Source organism: Sarcophilus harrisii, chromosome 1 (assembly GCF_902635505.1).
Source record: "Sarcophilus harrisii chromosome 1, mSarHar1.11, whole genome shotgun sequence".
NCBI lineage: Eukaryota > Metazoa > Chordata > Mammalia > Dasyuromorphia > Dasyuridae > Sarcophilus > Sarcophilus harrisii.
Window position 1 is genome coordinate 8,894,691 of NC_045426.1, and position 25,814 is coordinate 8,920,504.

At 44.7% G+C, this 25,814-nt stretch overlaps 1 protein-coding gene across 1 annotated transcript in view; it reads right to left on the reverse strand.

Moving 5' to 3' along the window:
- Positions 1-3,720: 3,720 nt before the first annotated feature.
- Positions 3,721-25,814, reverse strand: part of DCP1A (decapping mRNA 1A) — a 38,093-nt gene continuing 15,999 nt past the window's right edge. The window contains exons 4-9 of the mRNA XM_031952032.1: positions 24,865-24,931; positions 21,961-22,099; positions 16,261-16,383; positions 11,109-11,759; positions 8,898-9,110; positions 3,721-7,628 (exon numbers count right to left, since the gene is read on the reverse strand). Of these exons, the coding sequence (XP_031807892.1) occupies positions 7,548-7,628; positions 8,898-9,110; positions 11,109-11,759; positions 16,261-16,383; positions 21,961-22,099; positions 24,865-24,931 (1,274 nt within the window). The 3' untranslated portion in view covers positions 3,721-7,547. The remainder of the gene's footprint in view (positions 7,629-8,897; positions 9,111-11,108; positions 11,760-16,260; positions 16,384-21,960; positions 22,100-24,864; positions 24,932-25,814) is intronic.

The window sequence follows — 25,814 nt, forward strand, 5'->3', positions numbered from 1 at the left end:
TTGGTCTTAATACCACATTAACAAATGATGTCATTTCTTTGATTATTCCATGGCTTTTTATAAAATTGGACTATAGGGAGAGCATCAATGCAGTCTGTGACTTTCTTGAGCTATCAATAACATGTATTTTAATCAATCTAATTTAATCATAAGGTACGTCTCATTAGATTATTTCCCATAAAATAGATTTTACAAAATCCATTCCTAAGCCTTTCTCCTTTCTTAGGGAAGGATATCCTCATATGACATGGTGATAAAACTCTAATCAGGGATTTGACTGAGGTTCATCTGTACTTTTCCATTCTCCCACACCACGGGAACTTATCTGTTAAACAGTCCCTGGAAAAAAGATCACACACCCTCTGGATGGACAATCCTCCGTAGAAAATAAAGCAGTGTGATTCAGGGCAAGTCACTTAATTCCAACCGTCTTGCAAAACAAAACAAAACAAAACAAAACAAAAAAACAGGAAAAGAAAATCAGTTCAAAATGTGGGCGATCATCTTTTAATATTTCATCGCCCCACCTCCTTCAACACTGGGACTGTTTCCCTTTTCTCATTATAAGACTCAGGTAATAAGCTCCTTTGTGAAAACTTTCTGATGTACCAAGTGAAGTTCTCTCCTTTCTAAGAATACTTTACCTGGATCTCTCCTTTGTACTCATTATATCCCATCTGATCTGTATCTGTGAAATAGCCATTAACAGAATCCAAACTCCGTGAGGCGAGGGATTGCTATTTTTTTAATCTTCCTAGAAGCTAGCACAGTGAGTGCCTTTCACCACATAGAGAGCTCTTTGTCCATATCCAAACCATTTGTCATATTCCAACCGTCATTTCTAACTTTTGTGGAGCATTTGCATTTTTCTGAGATCCTAATTCTCCAATATCCTTCCTTCTCACAACTTAAAGTATATTCTCCTTTGTTATTGCAGTTTAGAAAATTAAAGATGTATTAGGGTGGGCTGTTGGGGGGCTCTGCACATGGTGCCATATGGTTTTCCATTCTATCCAGTTTCATCATCAAAATCCCCTCAAGCTTCTGTCTGTAGGCAGTTCTTTCCCAGGCTGATTTAGCTATCCTAGCTCATCCTTTCAATTCCTCACGTGCCCTTTAAGCCAGCAACCCCATTACTAGGTTTGTAATTTTTCACAATGGCAAAATATTGGAAATTGAGGGGACGTCCATCGATCAGAGAATGGCTGAACTGTGTTATACGAATGTAATGGAATACCATTGTGCGAAAAGAAATGGTGGCAGATTTCAGAAAAACCTGGACTTGTTAGGGAGTGATGTGAAGTGAAATGAACAGAAATAGGAAAACACTGTATCCGGTGTCTATCAGCATCATTGTGTGATGATCAACTATGAACTACTCAGTTCTACTCAGAAGGAAAATGCTGTCCATACCAGTGGTTCTCAAACCTTTGCTCTCAGGATCTTCATGTTGTTAAAAAAAACTATCGAGGATCTGTTCAAAGAGTTTTTGTTCACATGGGTTATATTTATAGCTATTACTATATTAGAAATAAAGAATAATTTTGAATTTGTAGACCCTCTGAAAGGGTTTCAGAGACTCCAACAATTCTTGGGACTACACTTTGAAGACCACTGCCCTAAGCAGATAAAGAACTGATTAACTCAGAACGCAGATTGAAGCTTATTATTTTTTTTACTTATTTTATTCTTTCTCATTTTTTTTCTTTTGCTGTTTTTTCGTTCACAATTGTGACCGATATGGAAACGTTTTACATGATAGCACATGGATAAACTATTTCAAATCGATTACCATTTCAGAAGAGGGAAAGGGAGGGAGAAACATTTGGAACTCACAATGCTAAAAATTTTCTTGACATGTAACTGGAGGGAAAATAAAATACTATTCAAAATTTTTTAAAAATACAAATACCTCCAACCCCCCCAACTTTTCTTGAGTCAATTGCATTAATTCCTTGAGTCTACTTAATCCTCTGTGTTGACATACGGAGAGGGAGGAGCAGGAGTCTTGGGGTCCCTCTATGCAAATTTTTGCATGGATGCTTTTCCAAGACACAAAGATGACCCTGGATTCTCTACCTCTACACCAGGGAGGCTCTGAGGACTAGCTCAGTGACGAATGTATTCTTAGAAATGCACCTTTGTTAAAGTGTCAATCAATAAACTTTTATTAAGCACCTAATGTGTATCAGGTACTGTGTCAAGCACAAAGGATGGCAATGAAGGGGATTACTTTTTCAAGCATTTTGATGTAGAGGAAAGGCTTCCCACAGGGATAAAGTCTTGCTCCCTTTTCCCACTGTTTCATTTTGGCTAAAGGTCCAGGAGTTTTGTTTTCTATTTTCTCAGCCCATAATAGACCAGAATAGTAAATTAGGAGTGGGAGAAGGGGAGGTGGGAACCCAGCTTGGTCTGGGGTTATTTGGTATAAAGGCAAGTGGGTCTCCACCTAAAGGTCCCATGGGCTTCTCTGCTGTGAGAGCCAATTATAGAAACACTTGCTTGAGGTGCTCAGATCTGAGTTCTAATCTCTGCTCTGCCATGTAAGGGAGCTTGATCAAGTCCCTTAACCTCTTAACATAAAACCTCTTAACCTTAACCTAACCCCATTTCCTAAGCTACAAAATGGATGAGAATATTTTCCCTGCAAAATTTAGTTATTCTGTGATCAAATGAAATTATTCTGGGGAAGTTCTCTGGAAGACTGTAAACTGGTGTTGTAACAAAATATAATGAGTAATATAACTGTATCATTTATCAATGCAATTACTGCCAATGGTGTGCCTCAATATGCAGGACTATGTACCAGGCCCTGTGCTAAATGCAGGAGAGACAAAGTGAGCGACAGAATCCGTCCACAGCTCACGAGGGCGGCTCAGAAATTTCCTGTCTCCACATAGGGAAGCTTCAGGCATGTGGAACAACATCCGGGTTATTCCTGCAGGTTCTGAGTGAGTGCCAGCGCCGGACAAGGGTCAGCTCCATCGTTTGGAAGGGGGGACAACCACAGGCAAGAAAGCCCACTTCTGCTAGAGCCAGTTCTCAGCTAGAAGTGAATGCTTGGGTTACCTGATTCACAGACTAATCAGGAGGAAACCACTGTGGGAGCCTTTTCTAGAAGTACTGTGCACCCCACTCTCAGCCCTCTAAACTGCCTGGGGTATTAGGTTATTTTCTTGGGTTGCCATTTAACTCCCAGTGTGTACATGGTACACAGACAACTTCTCACTAGATTCTGACGCAGCGCTGACTGAGAGGAGGGCAACGAAAACTTAGTGACTGTATCTAGTGACCACCAGTGACAAAAGCTGCCCACCAGCAGCTCTCCAACAGGACGAGCAGCAGCAGCCCAGCTGACTGGGAGGTGTCCGGATGAACGGCCAGGGCTGGCAGCCTCCTCGACTTCTGGCACCCCACTCTACAAAACCCATTTCCCATTTCCCAGAAGTTTTTTTTTTTCATATGCATGCACAATAGGGTGACCCTTCACCTTCAGCTGCCCGGCAAGACCCTGCATTTCTTAAAGCCCCAGATACTCAGGGGTAAGTATCAATAATCAAAACAGGGTGGGAGCCCAAGAGCTGGGTTAGTCGGGGCAGGTGGGGAGGACAAGGCCCAGATTGGCCAGAGAACTGGCTGATGATCTCGCCAACATTTAAAGGGGTGCAGCTGGATGTTTCTACTTCTATAAATGAGAAGAAAACTCAGTTGAAAATTTTGTAGGTGAGAAAACTTTGTTTTGAAATTTTATTAAAAAAATATACTTGCAAACATACAAAATTTAGGATGAAAAAACGCTCAGTTTAAAACATGTAATAACTTAATATTTGCAAACACACATGGATGGTACAAAATTCATATAAAAAAAAGTTAGTGATGCAGTATCGATGTCGAAAAGAAAAGACCCATTTCCAGAGATTCTTACCTCCACTTCCTAAGAAGGGAAGCACAGCACATGTTCACAAATGCCTGTTGTTTGGACCAGCACTTTGTAAGAATGGGTGAAGCGGACGTTAAACAGTAACACACACAAAAATTAAAAACCATTTCCAATGTACTTTTGGCGAATCAGTCAAATAGAATGACCAAAAGAAAAAAAAAATAATCGTCTCACTTAAAAATGAATAATACATCTCAACACTTTTGATGATGTCAAATACAAATTGGAGATGAAATATATTGCACACATTTTTCCTAAATTAAGCGGAAAAACAAATCAGGCAAAGATCTGGGCCCCAGGGCTGATTATCCTAAGTACGGGTCATTTAAGTCTGAGGCCGATCACCGTGTCTGCTTGACCTTTCGTTAAGATTTAAGTATGTTCGTCCAAACCGCATTATTGGTTTCACAAAAGAACCGGAATAAGAAAATATCGACAAAAAGCAAAGGTTTGCTCAGCAGCGAATGTGCAAGAAGACAATTCTTCATTCTTTGTTCGGTGAAACAGCCTGAATGAAGCTGTAGGCTGTTTTATCTCTGCCCTGTTCTCAAGCTTTGCTCAATGTCTGGATCTCACAGGTTGTCTTCCTTAGCACCCCCCCTCCCCCAGTATTTCTCCCACTTGCTTATGAGCTATGCAACAGCAGCCACTGTCTGCACTGGGCAAAATGGAAAAAAAAATCAGGACCAACTTCTTTGGGGAAAAGAAAAATAAAGCAGCAGGTCTAAAAACTTTTTTTTTTTTTGGTAGAAGGATCAATGTGGCTTTCTTTTTAAAAAAAAAAAAAAAACTATCACTAGAGAGAAGAACAAGAAGTGCTTGGCTATACAGGTTTTGTTTGGGAAAAACTCATTCTCACTTAGGCTTCTGCACTCTTGGAATAAGTAAAATCCAAATTTCTTTTAGTGAAAACAATCCATCGCTGTTGATGATGGTCCTAGGTCTCCGGGAACCCCTCCCGGCGGCAAGAAATCTATACTGAAAGTCAACGAAGCCTTCTTGTTTTCAAAGCTCGTTGGAGATGCCCTGGAAAGGGCAGCGATTTCTTTGGGGAGGCGATTCCATTCGGGAAGGCTGGATCGGCAGGACACACCTGGGACCCTAATTCAGTCTCACTGCCCCGTGAGACTCATTTCTTTTGAGCACTCAGTTCAATTTGGGGTTTTCAACCTGTGAAGACCTATCCAAGACCTGCCAAAAATGTAAACAAGCGATCCAAGGTAGCACGAGGGTCTGGATAGTTCAGCTGGAGGAAGTGATAAGGCGACTGAGCTACAGCTTTCAAGCAGGGTGGACCAACAGCAACTAGAGGTTGGCCTGCCCTATCCAGATACTCCTGCCTGAATTACTTCAGGAAGTATGGCAGTGTAGACCTGGCTTATGCATTATAAATAATTCTAATATATAATTATAGAGGTTAAAACTAAATTATCTTTTTAAAATCTCCACGACTTGGGCACTTAAAATTTTTACGTTCCACACGAAGGAAACCTGGTTTCCTTGGATTAGCTATTTAAAAGGATGTAACGGTCGGAACAACTGACAGAAACTGTCACAGAAGATTTCGCTCTACCTTTCCAGCGGGCTCCAAATATATTTTAACGCTAGCCCCTTGCCAATTGGTCTGACGGTAGGATGACATAGATTGTGTGCCGCGATCAGACCATTCTCTCCCAACTGACCAAAGAACCCCATTTTGCTGGACCAGACAGAGGAATCCTGAGGCTTGCCTAAAGCTAATTAGGATTCTGGCTGACGCAAATCATTTATTTTTGGTTGTCAAACAGATACGCTGTCTTGAAAGGCAAAGTACTTTTGGACTGGGCCCTCTCCCTTGCCTTCCTCCCTGAATTCAGCCCAGGGTTGCCAGCGGGACTCGAGAGCTAGGACAGGCAAAGCTGGAAGCTTGTTAAATAAAGCAAAGCCAATAAAACCAAGTCCTTACATGCAGAGAAATGAAGGTCAAGCAAAGTTATTTAATACACTTAATACGTGTCACCTACCGAAAACTCTGCTAGAAAATCCTATGATCGAGTTGCCTCAAAAGCTCACCAGATCGTTCCCAAGAGATGATCCCGAGTCTGATAACGGCTTTCACAGCGCATCTTCGGGACAGCGGCTGGAATCAGGTGAGCTTCTCACCCTGGAGTCATCAGAATGACGCCCAGAAAAGTGAGCAGTGCATCTTACTTGATTACATACGACCGAAGGCCCGACTCTCGCGTAAACTAAGACACTTTGATTCTGAGGGCTACCCTAAAATGACTATTGCTGAAATAAATGGGAATCTACACTAAAATACCACATGCCCTATGGGGATAGACACACACCACACGGAGGAGGAAGCAGCATCCAAGGTGCCTTTACGTGTCGTCTCAGTACCTGGGCTGGAGCGCGCCCACAGGGGCAGCGAGTCCACTGGGCAAACTCGGAATTTCATTCATTCGTTTCAAACTTAGAGATGAAGTGAGTGGGTGTATCCCAGCTCCCTTTCCTGCATAGTTTATTCCTATCAGTCAAACGCATGAGGAACAGTGGGACTAGGGGAGGAGGAGGGGTCATGTTGTATTATTGGTCCAACGGTTGTTTTTTTCCCTACAGTTAAGAAGAGGGATCAAAATTGTTTTGAACTCATGCTTAGCTAGAAAAGGACAATGAGGTTACACTTAGTTGTAGTTCTCCTGTATAAAAAGAAACTTGATATCTTCTTTAAAACACCTGGCAGTTTAAAAAAAATATTTTTAAGCCTAAGAGGATTCCGGCTTTGCCAATTGGCCAATTAAGTCAAAGTGGAACCTAAGTAAAATCGGAAAAGAAAAGGTAATGCTCACACCAGCGGCCAGACTTCCTATGGTCTGGTTGGTGTCAGAACAATTAACAAATAAATTCTTACCATGAAATCTTAGGCCCTCAAGGCCAACGATACCATTCTTATCAAATAACCTTGCAGGTGAACAAGAGTCATACAGCGTCAACTTCAGTGGGACCTAAAAACTGGAAACGATGCTGCGTCACAAAATTGCCATCTGCTCAGAACTTCCCTCGTAGGTCAAATCTCAGGAAAAGGGGCTCGAGGCGGCTCCCTTTTGGAAGCGAATGATCTTTGCAACGTAGGACGTTGCATGAGATCCCTGGGACGAGCGCTTTACTTCCAAGGAAGGGAGAGAAGGACAGAGCCATCCCGCCGGGGGCCAGGACGGGCCCTGCCCCGCCCAGCTTCTGGACTGGTCATGTGTCTCCATCCAGTCACGCCTTATGTGCTTGATGCTGATAAAAAGGCCCATGCAATTTTCCGTAAATGGTCTTTGTTTTTCCCACTGAAATAAAGGATTGCTGGTGATGCTTCACAGTGAAATCTCCATCATTTCTGAGAATATAACCTTAAAAACATTCTTTAAGAACAGGTTCTCTTTCTTTCTCTCTCGTAGGCTCAATTCCAGGACTTTCCAAACAGCACGGTTTCTTTAAAATCAAAACCTCTCACACCAGTTCCATTAATGAGGCGTATTTGTTTCTGAGTAGACACCCCCCACCCCCCCACATTCACACACTCATACACACACACACTCTCACACACTCAGATGCCCGTGGGCTTCAGCTCAGGTCACTATAGCTGCAGGTTGTTGATGTTCTTGGTCAGCACTTGCAAATAGACTTCATGGAGCGTGCTGAGAAAGCTGGCGTCGTTCTGTGGGGGAGAGGAAAGACACGGCTCTCATAAGTGGTGGCGCGGTGAAGCCCCCTCGAGACCCCGGCTACACGAGAGGGTGACGAAAGGCCGCCCAGCACGGGGAGTTGGGCAGCAGCTCAGACACCCTGGGCAATGGCTCGGACACCTGCTGCCTGGGAAGGCTCGGCAAGGCCCAGGAGCTGCTGGCGCCCAGGTCACACTCCGAGGCCCCCAATGCAGAGAAGATGCTACTCTCTTCCTAAGCAAAACTAAGCTGTGGAAATGAAGAGGAAGAAGCCTGGCCTCTTCAGCCCAAAGCCAGGGATGGCAAGGGAGCACCTCAGCCCCTTGTGGCCTCCAGGACACCCCAGGCCCATTTCCACAAAAGAACCAAGGTTCTCTGATGTCCAGAGCATAAGCATCTTTTGCCCTCAGCTGTGCTAGAAAAGCTCAGGCAGGTGACACTGAGCCAGTCCCCGCCATGGGCTGGGGCCGCATGGAACTGAGGGCAGATGATGGATCCAGGGTGCGCCTGCAGCCGAGGCCCAGCCACGTTCAGCTCAGGCTCTGGGCCGCTGAAGTGCCTGCTGACTGACTACTGTGTAGTCACAGCAACTTTCCCCAAGTGGTGGGTGTGCTGCAGGGGGCCTGCATGCAGGGGGCTGCACCTGCCCATGAGCACTACTTTAGAAACTGGGCCCAAAGCTCAAGCCTGGATCTTCTGATAAGCTGGAGTCCATTTGGACTTTCGATTCCTACTCAGATGTTAAAGCAAACAGAGCTGAACCAATCACTTTGGGGGGAAGATGTGAAGATCGCGTATTTTAAAATCAGCCGGAGTCAGGAATTCAGGTTAGGGGAAAATCGTCAGTCTTTATTCTCTGTGAAGAAAGATCGGAGGTGGAAGAGAATGGGCAATAGCAATGTGTGTAGCTGAGTCAAGAAGCTAGCTAGACCAGCAGCTACAAGCATGGAACCCAGGCCCAATCTCTCCCAGCTTCTCTTCCTGTCTCTCTGTCTCCACCCACCAAAATCGTCATTTCCTATACAACACATCAGGACTTGCACAGAGAGTGGGCAGGAGGCATTCTTTATCCAATCATGTCTATTAATAGAATATAGTCCAATTACTAGCCTCCTGTACTTGGGACCTCAGTGCATCAACTCAAACCTCAGCCCATTACAGGAAGAAGGGAGCCCTGGTCAGCTGACTCTGGCCTCCCAAAGAAGATGCGAAACATCCAATTCCTCCTACTGAAAAGTGTAAAATTCAAGATAAGCAATTACCTTTATTAGATGTATTAATGTGTCTTGGAGCTGAGACCTGCTGAGAACCAGAGGAGGCTTTGCTGGATTTTCCGAGGTGCTGCCCGGGCGACAAGGGGAGCCGGCCTTCTTCTCCAGCTCCGCTGCCTTCGTCGCCGACTGCTGGAAAACACTGGGTGACATAAGGACGGAGGAAGCCGGTGTCGTTGCCGGGACAAACTTGGAAGAGGAGACCTGAGAACAAAGGGAGGAGAGTCAGGGCGAAGCTAACGGAGGCAAGATCAGGTAGAGAGGAAGCCCTCTCTGACGACCGAAAGCCAGGAAGGGATTAGGAGAAAATTAAATGCAAAAACCTTAGGCTCTAAGATTATATATTTGGTGGAGGAGTCTGGGAAAAATTCTTTCCAGGTTATTAAATTTTCAGAACAAAGGGGGAAACTTTTATCATGGGAACGATCCTGGAGTTGTTACAAGATCTCGAGATTCAATCACCTTGAACCAAAATAAACTACGAAATATAATTAAGTGCACTCCAAGACCATCCTTTGAGAAATGAGCAATTACAACAGTTAGCCTTTCACAGGGCACTTTATAGGTGGCAAAGCACATAAAAAAATGTGCTCTCATTTATTCCTCATTACAGCCTGTGAGGTGGGAGCTATTATTACCATCCCCATTTTACAGATAAGTAAGTGAGGCAAGTAAGGCTTGTCCTGAACTAGTAACTGCCTGAGGGCAGACCTGAACTCAGGTCCGCCTGACTGCAGGCCCACCGTCCTGCCCACTGCCTTTCTTAATGACTGGCTCCAGGCGGGCTGTGCCAGGCCTCCAGGACACGGCTCTCTCCTCAGGCAAGGGGAGGGACAAGTCGGCCCAAGGCACAGGCCCATAGGACAAGGGCAGGGGAGGGGAAGTCAAGGGCTCTCAGGAAACCCAGCACTGCAATGGGGTCTGCCTGCCCATGGCACGCCCTCATGGGGGCTGAGAAAGTCTAGCTGTGCCCCCACAATGCCTCCTGTCCCACGAGGGTCCCGTCAGCAGTAGCGAGAGCAAAGCAGGAAGGGCCAGCTACCAACACTGCAGCATGGGGGGGGGGGGGGGGGGGGGGGGGGGGGGGGGGGGGGGGGGGGGGGGGGGGCCGGGCTGCTGTTGGCTGGACTCCAAACCAAGGCCCTCCCATCCCCCTTTCTCTGAATATCTATTATCAGTACATGCAGGTTCTTGTTCTTTTTGCCTTAAATGTGGAGCCCAAAAAGAATCTGAAACGGAAGCCACGGACAGGACGGGGGGCCTGGCAGCACCGGGGTGACCCAAGCTGCGTGGCTGGGCCAAGATGTCGCCCACGGCTCCTCGAGGTGCTGCCCCGACCCATCGCCTCGATCCGCAGCCCAACCCGCTCTCTGAGCTCTCTGGGCACCGCTCCTCTGGCCCTGTCTCGCCCAGGGCGGGGGTCCCCCGTCCTCCCCTGAGTCACACCTCTCTGTGTGCCCACAAATACGACCCCACTTCCTATCCATCTGGGGACACATTCCCTGGCAGTCTCACTCTGGCCCCCTAGGGGAGCCCTCCCTTCCACAGTGACTAACAAAGCCCTGGCTTTGGGGAGGCTTCCACCAAAGACCCTTTCCCTGCCTCTTTTTCCTCCTGCTCGGCCCTCCCCGGGGCTCCAGGATAAATGGCCCCCACCCCTCCTTGCCATTGTTGTCCTCATGGCTGGCCCCGCCCCACACTTCGGCTTCTCAAGGCTCTTGGGAGACAGGAGAGACCAGGGGAATGAGGGTGAAAGGTCACCCAGCTGATTAGTGGCAAAGATGGGATCTGAAGCCAGGGCCCTGGAGCCCCGATCAGGCATGTCCACACCATCCCACATCTGCCAGGCCACCCTGTCCAGCTCCTGCCCTCTGCTGGCAGTCATCAGTCCTGCAAAGTCATGAACATGGCAGCCAAGACCCCTCAGGGAGCCCAGGGGATCTTGCTTCTGGCCTGAACACTGATCCGGAGCCTCAGTTTCCCCTTCTGGAGAAGGGGGTGACCAGCCTCCAGCCACCCCTAGGACTGCTTCTCCTCTCTCTGTGTCCCCCCTGCCCAGATGGGATGGCCTATTCTAACCTCAGAGGGAAGACCCTCCCAACCCAGAAACCTTGAGACCAAGGGGTGTTTAAACTGTCCGGGGGCTCAGCTGGGCTACTCGGGGAGGATTCCTAGGCCCGGATCTGCCTCTCTGGCTCCTACCTTTAGGGGAGACCTCCCGGCGATGCTGAGGGTGGCCATGGCCCCTTTTCTTCTGGCATGAGGCTCTCGGAAGCTCTCGGGAGTTGCCAGCTGGCTCGCCGAGGAGGTGAAGTGAGGGGCGATGGAGTTCTTGGGGAGCGCTGATGGCTGTGGGGTTAGCTGGAGCTTGTGCAGAAGGCTGGCACTCGAAGTGCTCCCGGGGCTCGTGGAGTTCAGGGGGGCCACGAACTGGTTCTGGGAGGCGATCAGATGGCACGCCTTGTGCCTCAGCTCGGGGGTCGGCTGGGCAAGCAGAGGAGACCGCTGGGAAGCAGCCTTCTTCACGGCTAGAGACTCGGTGACCGGAGTGGCCTTCACCAGGGGGCTCCTGGGCACCACGCACCCGGACGAGCTCTTCCTGTCAGGGGTGGGGGCCTCCTGCTGCACCACGCTGGGGCTGCCGGGCTGCACGAGGGGATTCTCCGGCTGGTGAGCGCCTCTGGATGACTCAAAAGAAAATGGCGAGAACAAATCATACTCTTTGGGGGAGGTGTCTGCTGGCAACTTCTCCACCCCTTCCGAATTGGGATACACGATGGTGGGTTGTTCCTTTGGCAATGAAGTTCCGAATAATTCTTCTACCGTGAGGTGCTTGTGTCCGGATGGAACAGGCTGTAAAACAAGACCACCGAGAATCAGAAGGACAGAGGCTTTCTGGCCGCTCACAGGTTAAGAGCGCTGCAGCAGTCTCAGAAAAGGAAGTCTGAGAAGGAGAAAGCCCAAAAGCATCCGATGCTCGTGGGACACCAGGCAGGGGCCTTTAACTTGTCCCTGAGAAACCATAGCCCAGGTAGACTTTAATAATGGGGTTCAATTTGGGAAACTGCTCCTGTGAAATGCAGGTCTGGCCTAGAGGGAAGACCGAGTTCAAATACGTCTTTCGACATTTATTTATAAGCTATGTAACCTGTGACAAGTCATGAAAACATTTCTGAGTCTCAGTTTCCCCATCAGTCAATAGTGATAATAACAACACGGACGGCATCTATGATATAAGAAACAACCTTGCAAAATTAAAGTGCTTTACAAATGTTTGCTTTTGTTATATTCACCACAGAACTTCAAAACCTTTCCTTTGGCCTGGCAGAGACTTGTTTTAGTATATAAATGTAAGTGGAAAAAAGTGTGATCTGGATCCACTCTCCACTCTTCATTATTTAAAAAGATATGGTCCTGGACAGAGCACCTGAATTACAAGGGGATGTCTTAAAGCACACGTGCATAAAGAATACAGATGCACTGTGTGCTCAAAATAATAAAAATAAATAATAAAAGAAATTTAAAAAATTAATTCAAGCACTCACAGTTTAAGTAGACAGAGAGCCAAAGAATAATGAGGAGACAAATCTCAGCTTTACCTTGTAGGGCAAGCCTCCTCATCCAGAAGGTTCAACTGATTGATCAAAGTGAGGATCCCTTAAGAAGTCCTCATTTGGATAAAATTTTAAGACTAAGAATGAAAAATTTATGTATATATGATGTTATGAGATGATTCAAACCCCCAGTTCCAATTGTTCGGTGATGGAGAGAACATCTACACCCAGAGAGAGAACTGAGAAATGAGTGTGGACCACAACCTAGCATTCTCACTCTCTGTTGTTATTAGTTTGCATTTTGTTTTCTTTCTCAGTTGTTTTTTTTTTTTTCTTCTTTCTTCTTGATCTGATTTTCTTGTGCAGCAAGTTAGCTATATATGAACCTATTTTGGATTTAATATTATTTCAACATAAAATGCTTGCAAGTCTTGGGAAGGGGGGAGGTAAAGGACGAAGAAAAATTTAGATTTCAAAGTTTTACGAAAATGAATGTCGAAAACTATCTTTAGATGTATCTGGAAAAGTAAAGTATAATGGAGAGGGAAAAAAAGGCCTCAAAATGCCATCTGTGATTGACTTGTCTTTTTTTTTTAATTTAAAGATAGGCAGCCCCCAATTTTCAAATGGGTCATGTTCCAAAAGCTCACTTTAAATGTTGCTATAGAACAATGTTTCTTAGTTTATCGCCACTTTAGAGCAAAAAAGGAGTTACTCTTACAGAAGAAGAAAGAGAATCCCCAACGATATAAAGATGCTTTCCCCCGAAACACTAAACAGTATTTACAACCAGGGGTGCCAGGTTCAAAGACCTAGAACTTGAAGGGATCCCAGAGATCACCCTTGCCAGTCCCTCATTTGAACAAAGAAATGGGGGCTCAGAGAGTGCCTGCCCCAGGGTAGATGGTTGCCATGTGGCGGTCAAACCAAACGCTCCATTTTCTATACCCACAGCCACCTGTAAAGGCCCATCATGGACTCATCCTGCTGTAGCTGGATCAGAGCTAGCTCCTTAGACGTCCTCCCTCCAGTTGCTCAGCTGCTGCCCAGCCACAGACGTACTCACTCTACCTGAACTGCCTCCGAATTGGGTGGGCCCAGGCCCTTGGCTGCCAAAAAAGTCTTTCTAAGGCCTGACAATGGTACGAGACTGAGGGCCTGTGTTCAAATTCAACAACATATAATTTCCTCATCTGCAAAGAAGGTGATACTTTTTATTAGAAAAGAATAAAGAGCGATCATGTTAAGAATAAGTCTTGCTTTGTCTGCTGTCAAAATGGTGCCTTTGCGGAAGGGAATTATGGATATGATGTTAATATTAATAGACTGAATCTCCAATGCAGTCGAGGAATTCATCAGGGAGCAGTGAAAAAGGAACAGCGTGATCAAGCTGAATGTTCACTAACCACTAAGATCTCTCCCACTTCTAAACCCAGGATGCCAGGATTCCTGTCAGAAAGTCTCTAGTGGCTCCCTATTGCCCCCAGGATAAACGATAACATCTCCAGTGTTGTCAACAAGGCTCCAACTTCTCCCCATCACAGGATTTCTCTCTCAATCCCTTCACGTGGCCACCCAGCTGCCCCATTAGGTGCTGCTGGAACTCCCCCTTCATCTCCTGGGCCCATGTCTCTCCTCCTCCGGCTCAGGGGCCACAGCTCCTCCCATGACCTTGTCTCTGCTCGGCACGTACATGCTGAGTGTCCACGCTCTCCATCTCCCTTAATGGGATGCAAACTCCCATCGGGGAGGAGCCAGTTCCCTTTGAGCCTCAACATAGGCCCTTTCCACAACAAAGCCAGTGAACTGGGAAATTATTAAGCACATGAGGTACTATCAGTAAACACTAAAGTAATATTTTCTTTGGGCCAAGTAAATGGAAGATAAGTCTATTTCTAATTAAAAGTTGATTCCAGGTCACCATTACTACAGTTGAAATGTCTGACAGATCTGTAGGCACTGCCAAGAAGGGTCGATGAATTAAGACATTTCTTTCCCTGGCTGGGCGAGCTGAAAGCCAACCAAGAACTCTGTGAAGCCCCCTTCTTTGCAATTACCTTCAAACCCTATGGTTTGTCCCAGGAATGGCCTGAAGAGTGGGCACTGAGTGCCCAGCAGGGTTTGGATTTAAGCCCATTTCCCCTTCGCTCTCTTCTAGCGGGCATCAAAAGCGGCTGAAGGCCACAGGGGCAGAGCAGGAGCTGCCAAGGCCTGCCAAAACAGAAAATCTGTGACTTGAAGGAAGTAGGCTGCTCGTGGACTTAGCTCCAGCCTATTGAAGGCAGCTTGGTCTGTAGTCTACGACTGTCAAGGCTACAGCTCATGAACCACACAAAAATATTCCACCTTCCCCCCAATTACTAAAGACAGGAAGGGCTACAATCTGCAGCACTGGAACACGGCTCTTTGGAGGTCCTGAAGTGGTACCTGAGAGGGAGCAAATGCTGCCGAGTGAAAACTGGACGTCAGAACTATGAAACTATGAAACACATAGAAAATGTCAACTTGAAGCAATGATGAAAGGAAAGGAGAACACTGAGCTTGACCATGCTGTTCCTTTCTCATCTGAACGACACTGCTCCCTGATGAATTCCTCGGCTGCATTGGGGATTTGGTCTATTAATATTAACGTCATATCCATAATTCCCTGCCCTAAAGGCACCATTTTGACAGCAGACAAAGCAAGCCTTATTCTTACCATAATCACCTTTATTCTTTTCTAATAAATGAGTATTTTTCCACCTGACCACTGGTCCAGGACTACAGTCCCACAAGGAGGAAATTCTAAAGAATAAATCATGAAGCTGATTGGTGGTTTCCTTGGACCATTACTTGTTCTCTCCCACTAGATGGCATGGTGACAAAGCAAACACTTGTGACCTGGTTTGCTGCTTATTACAGCACAGAGACGACTTCCCGTTTCATCTTCACTAAAGAAGCAGGCTTTGTAATCACACTAGGGGGTTCTATAAGTTCAGGAAACTGAGTGACACACAGGGCTTCGGAGAGCTAGGCAAACATCGGGATACCCAAAGATTTTGTTCATTTGGACTCTGTGACAGGGAATTTTAAAAATACTAACAATCCTTTTACTGGACTCCAAGCAAACAGTTACAGGAAGCACAGCGTTTAGGAAATCTTATCAGGAGATGTCCTCTTAGCTTGTTCACCTCATAGATCCTGCCTCTCAAGGGAAACCCATTAACTACCAACTCAGGCTGTAATGCAGGATCAACTCTAGCAATAAGGGGAGGGGCCGCCCATGGGATTTCACTGATCTGGGGAAGGAGACTCCTCGAGCAAGCAGGTGGACAACTTCTCTCAGGTGTCAGGGGACATATTCAGGGTCACTAGAAACCGTCCTCCTGGCTCTGAGACCAGCTCTCTATCCGTAAGAGTAGACTACTGCCTCTTACTAATTACCAGCCCACAAACATCAGCAAGGGGAATGTGGCAGTGCACAGAGGCAGCTTAGGAGCCCAGAGGTCCTGAGTTCAAGATGGCCGCTGGCACCTGCAGGAGGAAGTCATTAAATCTTTGTGTGGCAGAGATGGCGGCCAAGTATGTCAGGAGTTTTTTCCTCCAGGACTTCACACCAGTGGGATCTGAGGTGTGGCCCCTATTTATGGCTCCTTTGATTTTTTGCAGCATACACTATGCAGTTCTGAGTCCTCCTGATGAATGCTGGGAGGACTGGGGACTCAGAGCTCTGTGTCTGGCTGCCTCTCGAATCTGATTCCTGAACAAAACCATTAATTCTGTGTCCCTGGGGAACCTGTCCTAACTTGGGGCAGACTCACCTTCTCTTGCATTTGCAGTCCCGGGGACGTCTCTTCTGATGTCTCTTCAGCACTGCCAGGGTTTGTGAGGCGAGCACCTGGTTGTAACCCGGGGCTTGAGATAGTTGAGTCCGTAATTTGATTCTTTAAAAAGAGAAAAAATATATATTCTCTAAGTATGTTGGCCACAGGAATTCTCTGAGTAGCATTTGGGAATAAGAAAGCTGCTGTATTTAATTAGGAAAACTTAAAAGTCCCTATTTCCTTTGTGTGTTAAAATAATAATTTCTTTCTTTTTTCTTTTTTTTTTTTGGCAGAGAGCAAACCATTTATTAGTTTTTAAAATTTTTTTTTTTTTACAAGGAGTCTTCTATTTATATATTAAAGTTAAAAATAATAATTTCTTTACGAACTTTTGTGAGATTTGCTTTAGGAAATCAAATGTTAGCAATAGTTTAACTCATTCCTTTATTCTTTATTTCTAGTAACAGAAAAAACCCAATGATTACCCTTAAGTTAATGTAGCTAAATTAAAAAGCTTTCTAGAAATCACTAGTTACAGCCAATTTACATGGGATTTTAAAAATATGTTGAAGACTAAAACGTGCTTATTCTTTGACAGTCTGTTTAAAATATTTTATTTCTCCCAATGTGAAGAGAAGCTTAAAAATTCATTTTAAAAAATATTTGAGTTCCAAATTTTCTTACTCCCTGAACCCCTAAACTCTCCCTACCCCCTATTAAGCTGGTAATCTCTTTAAAAAAACTTTACTGTAAAAATGTAGCAACTGGAAGAGGGATGAAAAACTATTAACAAAAAACTTGAATTTCGTTTTTTACTTTCTGGGTTCATTTTTAAGACCTATGGCCCACATAGAAATAATTTTGAAAACAAATGTCAGATCTCTGATAGGAAAACGTCAGAGGCAATCTTGAAAAAGGGGCTACTCTAAAACTTTAAGGATGTCAAAGTTCATCAGTGAGGACACTCCTAGAACCAATAGAGAACCCAAGCTTTCTATGCCTACTCTTGCTCGGGGCCTAAAAGCTCTGTTCTTTGGGGCCTCCAAAACTGGGATTGCTGGGGTTGGGGTGAAAGATATCCCATCAATCTTTGGCCTTTCCAGTTTGGAAGGAACTTCCAGACCTTGCTCTCTATTGGCACACCTATTTGAAACTCAAAGTAAGTCACAATGAGAATTTGGAGGAGAACATTCATTTGCCCTAAATATAGTCCCCCTTCTTACTTCTCTACAAATATATCATTAATTACTATAAAGTTCCACGTGGTAGAGGCTCAAGCAAGTTGGTGAAGGCAAAAATGCATAATTTTTCTGTCCCCAGTATCTAAAACGTGCATGACTGCAGATTTTGTCTATGCTTCTCTGAATACAGCCACTGAAGGGGATATGAACTGCATAATCTCAGTCTTTAGAGGAGCCAATGATTTCAGTAAGCCCATGGTTTATTTTAGAGAAGGGCCGTCCTGAGAATCAGGCCCTGGGAGTGCAATGCAGAGGACAACACTGGATAGAACCTCACCAACACAACTGGGTATTTGGGTGTGGGGCTTCTCAGTGATTTCACCTTTCCCCATGACCAGGTGATAAAATACAGAGTGCTGTATACTACAGCAGTAGCGTTGGCTATTTTCCTCTGTTTGCAAAGGCTCATATACTTGGGGGACAGGCTGAGCCAGCCAAAATAAATAGAAGCTTTTAAGACAGACATGCCAGAGTGTAGATGGCATATCCATTTCATTTGAAGTCTGAATGTTGGCTGATTTCCTCCTATAGAATTGACATACTGTCTGAGGGACTCATCTCCTTAAGAATCCCAGATTCCCTCACATTCCCCTTTTATAAATCTTTCTCCTCAGCCTTTCTCTGAGTAGACTCATTGTCTTATCTCCTTTGGGCAAGAGAGGAGTCCCCAGAAGGTCATGAGTCGAGAAAGGTTTTTCTCTCAAATGCAGAAATACAAATTCAGATGGCCCCCATTGCCTTCATGTGCTGTAGCACTCACCAAGATGGCAGGCGTACTCTGATGAGGAAAATCCTCTTTCAAGGAGAAGTTTATTCTACTATTAAATAGGAGAAATGGTTTCAAAAATTAGGAATGCAATTTTTTTTTTTTGGGGGGGGACACACAAGAAAGTCACTTGTTTGGTTTTTAAAAAATATTTTACTCCCCCTATTACATGTAAAAACAATTTTTAACATTTAAAGATTTTTTTTGAGTTCCAAATTCTCTCTTTTCTCCTCCATCCTTCTCCCTGAAATAGTAAACAATCTGATATAGGCTGTTCAAGTGCAGTCATGTAAAACACTACCATATCGTTCATTTTGTTACAAGAAGACTTGAACAACAACAAAGAGAAAAATCATATGCTTCATTTTGTATTTAGACAATATCAGTTCCTTTTCTAGAGGCAAATAATATGTTTTATCCAAAGTCCTTTGGGACTGTCTTGCATTACTGTATGGCTTGAACCTAGTTAAATCATTCACAATACTTCATCATACAACTCATTCACAATTCTTCATCGAACAATATTGCCGGTATTGCGTACAATGTTCGCCTGTTGTGTTCACTTCACATTGCATCAGTTTTTGTAAATCTTTCCAGATTTTCCTGAAATCCTATTTATGATTTCTTATAGCACAATAATATTCCATTAAAATAATACACTACGGTTTATTTAACCATTCCTTTATTAATGGATATTCCTTTGGTGTCCAATTCTCAGCGACCACAAAAAGTGGTACCATAAATATTTTTTGGATGTAACATTATTAAATAAGTGCCAGATTCAATCAATCCTTCCAGAGTTTTTGTTTTTAAATGACTGATATAGAAATATGTTTAAAATTATTGTACATCAGACTGCTTGATGTCTTGAGAAGAAGTAAGGGAGGGAAGGAGAAAAATTTAGAACTCAAAATCTTATAAAATTAATCTTGAAAACTATCTTTACATGTAATTGGAAAAATAAGATATTACTGAACTAAAGAAAAAAATTCTGTCTGAGTCCTTAAAAAAACAAAACAAACTGAGGGACATAATTTTCCTTAGAATAGACATTTCTCAAAAGCACGTTTGTTTCCCTCAGAAGGCAAAGGCATGTGGTTTTCTTCCTAATCCTAGATTTTCTTTATAGATTGTATGTCAGTTGTTTCTCCTGCGTACTGCAGAGGACCAACGGCATCATGATGTTGGCTCAAGGTACAATGTGTCTGGCAGAGGAGGCCAGTCTCACCTTGGAAGGCTCTACCACAAGTTGGGCACAAAGAGTTCGTTTGAGCATTTGGGAAGGAGATTCTCTAAATTTATGCATCTTCCATTCCCTTCACACTAGTGCACTTCTGCTTTCTCACAGAACACCAGGACGCCATGCTGGGCGGTCCTGTGCCAACACCTCCCGTGTCTAACCTTCGATTTCAAAGTTCTTCAGAGAGATCCTGAGAGTGTCCCGACACTGCTTCTGACCTCTGTGTGCGAGTTCTCCATAAGTCTTTTAGGTAATCGTGGGCTTGGCATCTGGGCTAAGGGGCTAGCCCCTGGGAAGTATGCCCTCTGCAGCAGAGGGTGAGGGCCTGGCAGCTCAGCTTGAGAGAGGACCTCGATGTCGGGTCCCTCATCTTGCCCCCCACTCAGGGCAGCCTCTGAGGCTGAGATGGAACGCCATGGGTCCTGGACCGGTCCTGTCACTTATGCTAACTCTGAGCTAACAACTGGAGCCAATCAAATGGTTTCTCCACCACACCACCCACTTATGGGACCATCAGTCACAACAATGCTGAGGATAAGTTCACTTACCTTGGCAGGACACTTTCCAGGGAGGTACACATTAATAATGAGGTTGACACATGCATTGCCAGAGCTAGCTCAGTGTTTGGGAGGCTCTGAAGGAAAGTGTGGGAGAGAAGAGGTATTAGGCTGCCCACCAGACTGAAGGCGCACAGAGCATCGCGCCGACCTCATTGCTGCACGCCTCTGAAACCCGGACCGCCCAGGAGCGCCGGGCCCATCTGAACTGTCTCAGGAGGATTCGGAAGAGCACTCAGGAGGCTGAAAGCTAAGGCTTTTCTTTGCTGCTGTCCCCTCACCAAACTCGGGCCCCCACGGCCAGGCCCGGGGTTCAGTGTCAGCCCTTGCCCAAGCACACAGGGGTCACCCGGAGTCTGGTGAGTGGGCACTTAGAGGAAACCAGGACAATAAGACTCAGGGTCTACAGGCCTTACCGAGGACACAAAGCCTGGGTACCTGCCCCTGAGGAGAATCCCTGAAATGTCCTCGTGGAGGGGGCAGACCACACTGGTCCAAGGAGTAGAGGTCCTGGGGAGGTCACAGTCTCCAAGTATTTCTAACCCAGTGGAGCAACACTTCTGCTACCAGAGAGGGAAAAGGAGAACAAATGCAGGCCGAGAACCCTCAGCAGAATGTGTGGGGAATGGTTCAAGTTCCCCCTGGAGGCCGCGGGGAGAAAATCTCCCCATATCGCTGGAGGAATGCAGGAGCGAGCTGTCCTCTGGGAGACAGAGTTGGCTGAGGGAAGGGGTCTCAGGCTTGTTCTGCCTCCCGGCCGAGGCTTCTGGGAACAAACTGAGGCAATGTCTGCTCTATAATCTTAGCTTATGTCCTGACAAAATCAAGGACTTTACTGTGCTAGTGTGAAATATGGGCCCTCAAATTTGAAAAACTATCATCCTAAAAATGCCCTTTGCCCTTTTCAATGTGCAGGAAAGCCCAGCTAACTCACGGTACAGGGTCTAAAGGGGACAAAGAAACGAGTCACTGGGTTTGAATCCACTGCAGGTACCTTGAAGTTATGAGATCTTCAATTGTTGTCACAGTGGATGCAAACAAGCGGCACACCCGCCAACCCCAGGCCAGCCCTAAGAGACAACAAACATCCCAGTAGGGAATGACCTTCCCGGGCCCTGCAAGCAGTCCTCACAAGGGACTAGGGGCTGGGGATAAAGGAGAGCCTGAGGAGGCTCCCGGTCCTTTGTCTGGCCTTCTTCAGAAGCCAGGTGCCCAGTGGTTGGAGCTACATGGAGCCAGGAAGACAAGAATTCAAATCCAGCCCCAGACCTCTACTAGCTGCCCCTGTCCACACTGGTACAATTGGGATAAAAAGATCCCTGACCTCACAGCACTGTTGTGAAGATCAATGAACAAATAAATTGCTTTTCAAATTTCCCAGGGCTGCAGAGATACTAGCAGTTATGATAACAAGTACAAAGCTCCTGAGCGCTCAGTGAAGTAATTTCCTCCAATGCATTCATGGAGTGTGAACAGAAAAAATTGGTTACATTAGTTACATTTCTAGGTTTCAAAATAATTAAGAGAAGTTTTAAAATGTTTTTGGAATGAACAATTTTAGGGTCAGCCATTTGAGGCAAGTAACGATAGAATCTAATTACAGGTTTTCTTACAGGCAAAATAATTTCTGGATGTGTCTTAAAATCCAAATAATAAAAACCACAGAAGTCTGTGTGCACATCACAAGATTTTCTTATTGGCACAAAAGAACATTTAAAAATAAAAATAAATATGTATTCAAAATAAACAAAACACTAGTTATGGGGGTATGTGAGGATCAGTAAAGAGCATATCTGTATATGGAGAAAACCCCAGCAGCTTCTTGTCTCCTGTCTGCTTCTCCTTTTTCCAAGCCCATCCCGACCACATCTCACTGCCGAGCCGGGGACTTACTCGCTCATACTCATCCTTGGCTTTGCTCAGCATCTCCAGGATGTCAATAGGCCTCTTTTCCTGGTGTCCGTTGGCTCGGCTGGGACTCTGCCTGTCATTGGCCGCCTGCTGGCACCTTTGGGTTTCCTGTTCCACCACTCTAAAGTCAGGAATTTAAAAAGTGGTCATCAGCTCTGTAATCTGTCCTCAGAACATCCCGGAGGCACAAGCCTTGGGAGGAGACAAGTCTAACAACATTTAGAATGGTACAAACCCACTTCGTATTTGATCAGTTAGAAACAGTGAATTGACACGTGGCTATTTTTTTGAGGCATAAGCAATGAATACACATGGAAAACTTTCCACCAGAAGGGTCTGAGACAAACCAAACGATGCGTAACAGCAACAAAAATTCTGAATTCAGGGAGGATCGATGAAGAGAAAGGGGAAATGTAGAATACTCTGCAGTAAACTAAATCATAAATCCCACCAGCCACTGCTCGGGAGAATGACTCGTACGCAAGAAAGCCCAACGTGCAAGGCTTGTACAGAATCCAAAGGAGAAAAAAGGCTTTCCAGGAAAACTTTTAGTATCTAAGTTGTGCCCCAAGCTCCGTGACTAGTGTCCCAGACATTTCAAGCCCAGAGAAACATTATTCATGCCGCCGTCCAGACAAGGCACTGTCTGCCCAATCACAGGGGAGATCTGGGAGCGGGGCCCCCGGGACGTCGGGCACCAGCCAGGTCGTCAGCTGCAGCTCTCGGAAGGCAGCCAGGTGCACTGGCCAATCACACACACAGGTCATACCTGATTTGGATCTCTTCGGGCTTAGATATGTTCAGTCGCAGCCCTCATCTCTGAATAATCTCTGCCTTCAAGGACTCACTGTAGTGAGCCCAGGCCAGAAAGTTCAGCGCAGCCCAGTATCAAAGGCAGTCTCTACACAGAGGACTCTCCATTTCAACAGACAAAAAGCAAAGATACCCATGCTTTTGGTGGGATGGAAAAGGTGCCAAGTGACAAGAAGGAACCGCCCCCCCCCCCTTTAAATAAACCATGTCTGACTTACATCAAGAGCTCAGCTAACTAGCTGAAGGGGAGGGGCAGGGTGGGAGAGCTACCCTCTGAGGGTTCCTTTAGAGCAGGGGACTTTTTGTGTACAACTTTTCATGTGGGTCCCTTCAGCTGGAACCACCCTCAACCCCACCTTGTAAAAAGTCCCTTTTTAAAATGTAGATAACAAGCCATCTAGAATGGGGCTGGGGGAGGAGAGTCAGGTCTCAGCAGGGAACAAAAACATCAGAGGAGAAGGGGAAGGAGAGATCTGAAGCTTGCCCCCCAGGAAGGTGTAAACAACTCTACTCTTGCCGTAGAGAATTAGCACTCAGATGAGTTCTAGCCATAAGATATAAGGGAGAACGCTGGAGTCAGGAGATTTGAGGGAGAATTCAGCCTCCAACAGTGACCATGTGACTCCTGAGCAAGTCACTTCCTTGCATTTTAACACGGGTTTTATGCCTGTATCTCACAGGCTTGTAGTGTAAGATCATCTAAGCAAAGTGCTTTACTAACCTTCAAGTGTTCTTAAATGCTGCTGGGGCATGATTACGGTGACTTACAATGTCTTTAGGAGCTGGCTACAATTTTGGATCAAGTTTCTTTTTTTCTTTTCTTTTCTTTTTTTTTTTTTTAAAAGACTTGAAAGCCCTTTAATCAATCAGTAAACATTTGTTAAGCATCTACTATATATCAGGCACTGGGCTAAATGCTGGTGATACAAAAGGAGACAAAAGCCAGTCCTGGGGGGCCCCTAGTTAGCTTACATTCTAATGGAGGAGATAAGATGCAAGTAAATATACACAAAGAAAACCATATACAGCTTGTACAGGAAACAGTTAACAAAGGCAAGGCACTAGAATTAAGTGTAGGCTACCAGTAAAAGAAGAGATTTTATTTGGGACTTAAAGGAAGCTTAGGAGATAAAGCTTAGGAGATCAATAGTTGGAGTAGAGGGAAAATATTTTGGGCATGGAAGGGGACAGCCAAGAGATGGAATGATTTGTTCAGGGAACAGATGAGTTGCCAGTGTCACTGTATAGAAAACTGAGGCAAGGTGTGAGAAGACTGGATTTTTTTTTTTCTTTTTGTATCTTTTAATGTTTTTTACATTATATAAAATCATAGTTTGTCTTTCACACAGGTTTATTTCTTGTTCTAGAAACATGACTTGTTCATGTTTATATCGCTCATCTTAAATGCCACTTTCTTTTGATTAAAGCTATTTAAATTTTTTTAAAAAATTAAGATAATAACCCTTAAAAAAAACCCCGTGTTCCAATTTTTTTTTCCTTCCCTTCTCCCCAACCCTTTTCCTAGATGGCAAATAATCCAATATGTTAAACACATGTAGTTCTTCTATACGTATACATACCTTGATGCACAAGAAAAATCAGATCAAAAAGGAAAAAAACTGAGAAAGAAAACAAAATGCAAGCAAACAATAAAAGAGGTGAAAATACTATAAGGTGATAGGATTGAGTTTTTTAACTTGGAGTCCATGGACTTTTTTTTTCCTCTTTCAAAATATTTTGGTAACTATTATATCTCAATATACTTGATTTCCTTTGTAATCTCCTCTTTTGTACATTTAAAAACACTGCTCTGAGAAAGGTTCCGACAATACCCCCACCCAAAGGCCCACACCAAAATGGTGAAGAGCCAACCATTACTCCAGAGAAAACACAGTATAAACTCAAACCACCAAGTCCCATGTGAATTTGCACCCTGAACAATTTTTCAGTTGGAGATGGTGGATAAACAAAACTATGGCCCAAATTTTACCTGTTAGGGAGAAAGAGAGTGGCGAGAACATTCATTTCTCATAGATTAGCAGGACAACTATGAACTAAAAGGTGGATACTTACTTGGCCATGAGCTTGGCTATGCGGTGACAGTCATTCTTGTCATAAAACCAGATACTGTAAATTGACACTTGAAAAATAAAGAAAACAAAATAAAATGAGAGAAATAGAATTTCCCAAATGATCATGATTCAATGGACAGATCAAAGCAATCCATGACCACCACAAAGTACATCAGAGGAGACTGTCAGCCCCACACACAGGTTGGTATAGAATAAAGTTGCCCCAAGGAAAAATGCCTATCAAAATCAAGATGGCAGTGTTCACAGGAAAAGTCATTAAGTGGGAAGCACTACTGATTGGTAAGTTTTTAACAAGCAGTTGGGTAGAAAAGCACTGGGACCCTGAAAACTGTCTCCAGATTGGAGTAGAATCATTTCCAACAAACCCAAGCTAAGAGACATTCTTTGTTCCATGAATCACAGCATCTCTGACAAAGGATTTCTCCCCAACTTTATGGCTGAAGATGAAAACAAACATTTATTGCCACGTGGTAAAAAAAACTTGGGAAACTAGGATTTTAATAGGAGGTACATCAATATTAAAAATTTCTAAATATTTAAACTTTCAAATATTGCCTTTTTAAAGTCTGCAGCATTTATACTACAGAAGTCATTAAAGTGCCAAACTACAATAAGACTTTAGAGCTCTTAAACTTTTTATTTATTTCCAATACAAAACTCATTCTGCCTATAAGAATCCATCACTTCAGTCAAGAGGTAGGACAGCTTCCTTTGTCACTCGTCATCTAGGGCCATGGTTGGTCATCACATTGATCAGAGCTGTCCAGTCTTTCACAACTGTTCCCCTTTATAATATGGTTGTTACTGGATAGTTTTCTCCCATTTTGATCATTTCATTTTGCACCAAATCAGAAAGCAGAAAGTCTTGTGGGTTTCTTTGAAACCCTGCCTTTCATAATTTCTTTCAGCTGTCCAAATATTCCATTGCTG